This window comes from Neolamprologus brichardi, chromosome 23 (assembly GCF_056152115.1).
Source record: "Neolamprologus brichardi isolate AB-2024 chromosome 23, ASM5615211v1, whole genome shotgun sequence".
Classification (NCBI taxonomy): domain Eukaryota; kingdom Metazoa; phylum Chordata; class Actinopteri; order Cichliformes; family Cichlidae; genus Neolamprologus; species Neolamprologus brichardi.
Window position 1 is genome coordinate 23,555,001 of NC_142125.1, and position 8,697 is coordinate 23,563,697.

General features: G+C 39.5%; 1 protein-coding gene across 1 annotated transcript in view; it reads right to left on the minus strand.

Moving 5' to 3' along the window:
- The window catches only part of dnpep (aspartyl aminopeptidase), a 15,814-nt gene extending 12,124 nt beyond the window's left edge, over positions 1 to 3,690 (minus strand). The window contains exons 1-3 of the mRNA XM_087836510.1: positions 3,595 to 3,690; positions 3,137 to 3,227; positions 796 to 884 (exon numbers count right to left, since the gene is read on the minus strand). Coding sequence (XP_087692636.1) covers positions 796 to 884; positions 3,137 to 3,227; positions 3,595 to 3,600 — 186 coding nt within the window. The 5' untranslated portion in view covers positions 3,601 to 3,690. The remainder of the gene's footprint in view (positions 1 to 795; positions 885 to 3,136; positions 3,228 to 3,594) is intronic.
- Between the last annotated feature and the right edge of the window lie 5,007 nt (positions 3,691 to 8,697).

Below are 8,697 nucleotides of genomic sequence, written 5' to 3' on the forward strand. Positions count from 1 at the left end.
GAGGGGCACCCGAAGAATAAACTTTAAGTAAGTACTGAATATCATGTCACTTATTTATGTGCAAATGTTTAATAACGAAGAACATTAAAACATTACTGTTGGCCACATGTCGGCAAAGTTATGTGACATTAGTGACGTTTGTACTAACTTGGTTTTAAAGCCTTTACTTTAAAATATACGCCGTTCAATAGCTGAGCTTAATCTTACAGAGAATGATCAAAGCTCATGTAGAAACAAACCAACAAATGAACAAAAGATTTTCTCCTTCATTTCTGTCAAACAATGCTGTATGTAACGTTTCCAGCTGTTAGTATCATGGTTGCTAGGCAACCTGGGCAGCGCAACGGAGGCTAGACCGTCCCATTTCACAAGCCTCGCACTTGCGGCCTTAGTGGTCTTTAAGTACGCGGCCCTTGAGGATTGTTGAGGCTGCGTACTTTAAGGCTGCAGACCCTGAATTGGGATACAGCCATACACACAAGGTAAAGGACTTCAGGATGTTAAAATACACGTTTAATTTTCAAAATAAAAGACCCTTAACTGTTATAGAAATTTACCAGGATACTTTAAAGGGTCTCTTTTTCCCAAAACAAAATCTAATGTCAGATTTTCAAAACCAAAGGCCCTAGACTTTTACAGACATTTATCATGATACTTTCAAAATAAAAGCCCTTGGTTAGTTAGTGAACATGGTCAGATTTTCCAAATTCAAATTCTGAAATTTCAGCATATACAGTTGAGAGTGCAATCTTGTGCAAACCATTTCGATTTCCGTTCTACTACTTTTTACCCCACCTTGCTGGCTGGCTTGATGTCCCACTGCTCCGTCTCCTTGAGCTCGATGAACCCAGCCTCCAGCAGATGCTGGCGACATTCTTCAACCACTGCAGGGCGAGAAAGCGGAGGAAACATGAAGTTTATTTGGTTTTGTTAAAGTCAAAGTGATCTATGCAGTCTGACTACATGCCTTACTGTCAGCGCTGGGCATTGTTTGTCATGATTACTTTTCAACGCTGATTAAAGTACCGAGACAACAGAGTCTGAGTTTTAGAGACCTCACTGTCACATTTAACTACTCCTCAGTAACTCAATGGGAGCTATTTTCTACTTTTCAGTTGTTTTTCAAACTAGTGAAAACTCAGATTTTGTTAAGCCTAAAATGAGGTAGAGATGAGTTTCAGAGCAAAGACATGACTTTTAAGTGTCTCTCTTCTCAACCAAGTGTGCGAAAGCTAATTAAAAGATGCTACCAATTCAATAATTGAATTACCAAAATATGTTTAAAATATGGCAGCACTGTTGCCGCACAGCAAGAAGGTCCTGAGTTCAATTCCAACATCAGGCCGGGGTCTTTCTGTGTGGAGTTTGCATGTTCTCCTCGTGTTTGTGTGGGTTCCCTCCGGGTACTCTGGCTTCCTCCCACCGTCCAAAGACATGCAGCTTGTGGGGATAGGTTAATTGGAAAATCCAAATTGGCATTAGGTGTGAATGTGCGAGTGAATGTGAGCGTGAATGGTTGTCTGTCCCTGTGTGTTGGCCCTGCGACAGACTGGCGACCTGTCCAGGGTGTACCCCGCCTCTCGCCCTATGACAGCTGGGATAGGCTCCAGCGCCCCCCGCGACCCTGAAAAGGAGAAGCGGAAGCGAATGGATGGATGAATTACCAAAATAAACCAAAAAAAGTGCAAAACTTTATTACCTTTTGCACTTCATTCCTGTTAAGGAACTGAAAAATTAGTTTAATTCTTTGGTTTTTTTATTTGTTGTTGGGGATAGAGTTCAAAGTTCAGAGGGCAAAGGTTGTAAACATGATGAAATATCTGTTCCATCTCAATCTTATCTCTCTGGCTCAAAGGTGATCTGAACTGCATCTCAGCTGGTTAATGCTGAAACATGAGAACCCGTTTATGCTCTGATTACAGCAGAGAGACACTCGCCGTCTTTCCTATCAAACTCAACCTGCTGCCTTCTCTTCACTGATTCTCACTGGTTTTAAAGCACAAAAGCAACAAACTGTCAGCATAAAAAACTTGGTGGGAGGAAAAATAGTGGCATACCCTGGACTCCTATAATGCATGTGTCATATACAACATACTGAACTGGTTGGTATGTGACTGGACCTGCTTTACTGAAGTTGTTTTACTTTCAGCTGCTTGTTAAATGAACTTTATTAAATGAGAAAACTTTCTCTTTAGAGACAGAAAATAAACCTCAGTTTCCAGCTGTGCATTTATTATAAGAGCAATGGTAAATTCAAATAACTGCTTAATTTTTCAATAATTTCAATAAAAATAATTTTCAATAATAATTTCAATAGATTTTTGTTAATTTAATGGTGTTTTTTCTTTTTTTACCTGTTCGGGTATTTTCCATGTATTTGTTTCAGTTTTTCGTAATTTTACCAGTTCTTTCTCAGAATTTTCCCCTTTTTTAATTTTGCCAGTTTTTAATTTTGCCAATTTTCTTGTAAATGTCATTTTTTCCCCTCATGGGTTTGTAGGAGGAATTTTTTCTAATGCATTTTTTATTTTATTTTTTTCCATGTTGCTAGAATTTTATTTATATCTTTTCTTATGAAATACAAGTTTTTCCTTGTAAATTTGGTAGTTCTTTCCCTCAGAAATGGGTGGCAATGTTTACCACATGCACATTTTTTTGTGTAAATTTGCAATATTAATCTTGAAATTTCCAAATTTCTTTTCCTCAAATCTTTAGCTACTTCATCCAGCTCCTTCTTTTTTTCCCATTTATTCATTTACCTTCTGTGGCTCTAATGTACTGCCAATATTAGTATGCCAGTAAGACTCTCAATAAGCGAGCTACAACAGCCATGCACCAGTAACATTTTTAAGAAGTTGGACTTTTTCTTATTATGCTTACTATGTACTAAACATGGTCGCCGAATTAAAAGCCTGCATCTGACAACACGGAGAAAGTTTACAATAATACTTTACCTCATATAAACGGGTGCTGAGCTTCAACAGGACTTTAAATTCAAAGATTTATGAACGGAGTTTGGTTCGGTACAGTTTGGAACTTGGAAAAAAAACATTCAACGCTGCCATGTACGTAAGTTCCGTATGATACAGATTTTATTACATTTGAAGGGATAAATCCAGAGTTTTGCAGACTTTACCGTGATACGGAGACACTCCTCTGTTGACAAACTGCAGAAATTCTTTGGCTGCTGACTGCACGGCCTCTTTGGAGCTCTTCATGATCAGCGACTATAGGGGAAAAAAGTATAAAAAGTGTGAAAACTGTGCGCAATAAAGAACAACTTGATCACAGTAAACGAGACAGCGAAGCTAGCAAGATCTTCGTAATCATGACAAACAGCTAGCAAGAGCCAGATACCGGCGCCTAATTTCAACTTCGGACTGTAAGTTGAGTTCTTATGTAGGATCTGTTTTTGTCCGATAATGGAACTAACTGTATTTTGCTAGCTAACCTAATCAGGAAACCCCGAGCTTTCAACGTCTTCTTCGTCACTCTTTTTTCTTTTTCTTTCGCGACTAAAGTCAACACAGTTGTAAGTGAGGAAGCACCGCCTCCACGTGACGGATCCACAGTAATCATTGTTATGGCACTTGCCTGCATTAACCGGACTTTGATATTCTGAAAAGGTACAAAGAAGACGAGCAGCGACAGATTAGCTGACAGCGGCGGAGAAAGGAGCAGAATCACAAACAGCGCAGCAGCGACACCCAGCGGTCAGGAGGCGCAATGGAACAGTTCACTGTCACAGGACTCTGCTTTCAGACTAATTCCTTCATTTATATATTAATATCAGTCATTACACTTTATACTGGGTCACTTTTATAATATATTTTACTTTATCATACCCTGAATGGAAATTTTTAGGTACACTTTGCTAGTACCAAATTGGAGCCACTTTTTTTTTTGCCTTTGGAGCTGCTTCAATGCTTCATAGCATAGATTCAACAAGGTGCTAAAAACATGACAGCATCACACAGATGCTGCAGATTTGCCAGCTGCACATCCATAATGACAATCTTTTGTTCCACCACATACCACAGGTGCTTAATTGTTGACTGTGGAGGTTATTTTAGTACAGTTAGCTCATGTTCAATAAACTAGTTTGACATGATTTAAGCTTTGTGACATTTTCTCCCTCATAAATGCAGCTCACTGGATATTTTCTCCTTTTCTGACCATTCCCTGTAAACCCTAGAGATGGTTGTGTGGGAAAATCCCAGCAGATCAGCAGTTTGTGAAATACTCAAACCAAGAACCATGCCACATCCAAACTTAAATCACCTTTCTTCCTCATTCTGATGCTCAGTTTGAACCTCAGCAGGTCATCCTGACCATGTTTAGATACATTTGGGAATTGCTTTAATATTATTGGCTGATCAGATATTTGCGTTAACACCCACACTGCTACAGAAAAAATCAGCACAGCAATCAGCTGTTTTAAAATACCAAAAGCAGCAGCATCCAGAGGCTTCAGATACTGACAAGAGCTTAAACTAAATTCCTAAAATCCATCATTTTCTGTCTTTTTGCAGTGCCAATAATAGATTTAAAATTGCAAAGCATTGTTGAGACTTGTGTGTTTCATTAGGCAGACTAACAGAGCCAAATCACCCTCTTTTTTTGTTCTCATTTGGTTTTCTTTTCTATCTGGAGACCTCTGTGTTTATGCTCCATCCCCCACCATGCTGCCATTCATCACTGTATCACCAGGGGAACCATCCTTATATAGTCCTGAACACCGAGGGAGGAGGAGGAGGAAGAGGAGGAAAATGCTGTAGAGAGGTTTACTTCAGCTGTCAGCTCTTGAGGAAGCCCAGAGGGATGAAAATACATACTCACACATTAGCATTCAGACTTTATTAATAGATGTGAGATCAACAAGCTGCAGTGGAAGTGCTGAACACATTCAGATCGTATGGGATTTAGAATAGTCTTCACACAGAAAATCACAGGATAGATCAATTAGGGAAAGCTTACAGTTATGTTTTAAAGTTAGGCAACCTCTAGTGGCCAGAGTGACAAAGTGGTTGCGAAATATATGTAGAGTAGTTACCTTCAGACTGGACTGGATAAGTGGTAGAAAATAGAATAACTACTGGTTCTTAGACAGATTGTTCTTTTGCCAAAGTTCCTCCAAGGCCAAATTTGATCAAGTAATATTTTGTGTAATCCTGCTGACAGACAATAAACAAACCAGACAAACAAGCAAAAAAACCCCAAAAAAACCTAAAAGAAAACTCCAAACAGCAGTAATGTCACTGAAGTCTTTCCACCGCTTAAGTGCCTGAATGGTTGAATGGATGGTAAGATGCACTTGAAACTGTCATGAAATGGCAGGCAGGAGGAAGGACCCAAATGCAGAACTCAAAACACAGGGATGAACTGAAGGAGGCTGCTTTATTGCAGTGGCACAACTTACACACAAAAAACCCCCACTTCCAATACCAAACTAAAACCTAGAAACTAATAACAAAAAAACTGGGAAACCAGGGCCGGTGATTCCAGGGGGCACAACAGGAGAAACCCAAAAAAGCAACACTGACAGAAAGAAACACGGGACTAAAATACACTGAGGGATAACGAGGGAATGGGACACAGGAGGAGAGCACAGCTTGGACTGATCACACTTGACGAGACTAAATGGAGTCAAGGCTAGAAACACAGACGTGAGACAAAGGACCGTCAAAGTAAAATGACACGAACACAAGGGGAGCACAGAGAACATCTAAACACTGGAAGAAAAATAACAAAAAACAGAAATCTCTAAAAAATTTATAAACACAAAACATAAACATGGAGTCACCAGACGTGTACTGTAATGACAGAAACACAGAAAATTGAGTTGTTTAACGTGTATTTAACATAGTAAAAACAAGTTTGCTCCAGTTCAAACCATGACATTTTCTAATCCTATCAACATACAACATGAGCACTGAACTCCAGTTCCCTGCTAGAGATGCACGGCTCTCATCAGTCAGGAATGCCTGCATGGAGAATCAAAAACTGCTGTGACTTTTCATTTGGAGGATTTGTTGTTGGAATAATTTCTTGGTATGAGCATCAGGCCTTAATTGCAATCACTTTATAACAATAATGATAATAACTAGACATGCTAGTGGACCTGAATAAATGAAAGGCTTCATTGCCTTTAGTTTACAGTTTTGCTCTTGAAGAGGACACTAATGACCTACTAGAGGGATACATGTCAAGGTGCAGTATATTAAAATAAATACTCCAAAGGCAGCACGGTGGCACGGTGGTTAGCACTGTTGCTGCACAGCAAGAAGGTCCTGAGTTCAATTCCACCATCAGGCCGGGGTCTTTCTGTGTGGAGTTTGCATGTTCTCCCCGTGTTTGCGTGGGTTCCCTCTGGGTACTCTGGCTTCCTCCCACCGTCCAAAGACATGCAGCTTGTGGGGATAGGTTAATTGGATAATCCAAATTGTCACTAGGTGTGAAAGTGCGAGTGAATGTGAGCGCGAATGGTTGTCTGTCCCTGTGTGTTGGCCCTGCGACAGACTGGCGACCTGTCCAGGGTGTACCCCGCCTCTCGCCCTATGACAGCTGGGATAGGCTCCAGCGTCCCCCGCGACCCTGAAAAAGATAAGCAGAAGTGAATGGATGGATGGACTCCAAAGGTGAGCAATGCCATGAACTATATAAACAAGATGTAGCACGTCCAGGTGGTGTTGTGTAGTTTGATGGCCACAGGTAGGAAAGATTTCCCGTAGTGCATCATGGTGTAAAGACTCTTTTGCTAAACTGTCCATTACCTCATTGAGAGAGTGTGAAGGCTTATCAGTGTTTCTTACACCTTCATTAAGGAGTCAAGCTCTTCCACAACCTTACTGACCTAGATAGGTTTGTTAGGTCTGTTAGCATCTGCACCATCCACACCAGAGCATGGAGGGTGGTGCTGGCCATAAAAGACCCAACATTCAGCTACAGGAGGTTAAATGTCAGGTGGAAGGATGAGGATTAAGTCTATTTTCATGGCAATTCAGTGCACTGAAATAATCTAAATTGATTTATTTACAGGCTTGAAAGAAAACTTAAGAATATAAATGTAAAAAAAATCTGTTTGTTTTTTTTTCCAAAAGCTGGTGGTAACTTGTGCTAGCTGAGTCTACAAAAGACTACGAATTTGACTCATTTCACACAGCCACAATAGACATAAAAATAAAAGTCTACAAGAATAATCATTAAAATGATTAATAAAAGCACATCTGAGAAATGTGTTTCTTCCTGTTAGCCTGGTCAGAAATGAATGTGTTAACTGTTTCTACATTCACGTCTGATTAGCTTAATTATCTGACAAAAACATGATGGGATGACCTTTCCTAATCAAAGTTCATATGGTTATTAGACTTCTGCATAAGTGTTTGGTGACAGGGGAGGAAATGTCATTCCTGAAAAAACTACTAAACAGTAAAATACAAAAAGAACAACAAACCAAAACTATAACCAGGATCGAAGGAAAAGCGAACCATGATGCAACAAACAGAAAGAATAACCAGAAAATATCTAAAACAAGAACACCCAGAGTGCACACCTCCACCTGAAGGGCAAGGGTTATACTAAAACTGATGTTTTATGATGTTCTTATTGCAACATGCTGACGTTAGCCTGTTACAGTGTCATTGTCATGTTGTAGTGTCGTATTGAAAGTAAAAAACATGTATTGTACAGCTCTCTTCATGCCCTTTCATATCATATTTTACTTGATATGGTTTACTTTGACCTTGGGCGCTAACAATGAAGGTCAAGGTCAAACGCTTAGCCAACCTCGGCATTCGTGTCCCCCAAGGAGTGTGAAGTTTGACAATGATCCAAAAAAATTGTGGGTAATATAAAAATTTTACAGATTTTGGTGTATTTGGTGTGACCTTGAGCTGAATTTCCCCAAAATTAAATCAGCTCGAGCTGATACCTTAAAAACACTTGACCGCTAACAGACAGACAAACAAACAAATGGAACTGAAACTAGAAAGTCCATAAGCTCAAGACATTGGGTCAATGACCGAGGACCAGATGTGATAATCGTGATTTTATTTTGCACCTGCCGACATGAATTTGACATTTTGAGACTAAATTATACAAAGATACACCAGGGAACACAGGGAAATCCTACAATAACACAGAAAACACATAGATATCAATAAATAAGACTTCTATTAAAAATAATCCTTTGTCAGATAACCCAAATACTCATGTTAAACTCTCTTCTTACGAAGACAGCAAAAGAAGCTTGAGTGGATTAAAACGGCCTCACATTTCACACTTGTAATGTCTGCTTTGCAACTACATCTAAACACTATTTAAAAAAATGTCAGCATTTCATCACCACAAAGCTAAATATTCTACCTTTTTGTTTAGGCTTTAGATTTGGAAAGATTTAGTGTTATCCAGCTTAGGATCAGTCCACAGAAACCTTTTAAAACATTGATGAGGTGTGAGTTTTCACTGAGAGATTAGTGCAGTTGTACATAATCCCATTAATGAGGTGTCACAGAAAGCGCTGCAGGGCCCTTCAGCAGAAACACCTGAATGAACTGCAGCCTTTTTAATCTCATTATTAAAACCTGTCTGAGTCAAAGTGTCTGTAAGAGACTCGTCTGTGTGGCCTTTATTACCGCAGGATTTAAGAAAGTCACGACTGATTAATGTTGAAGAAACCTTTTAGTTTCTTGAGAAAAA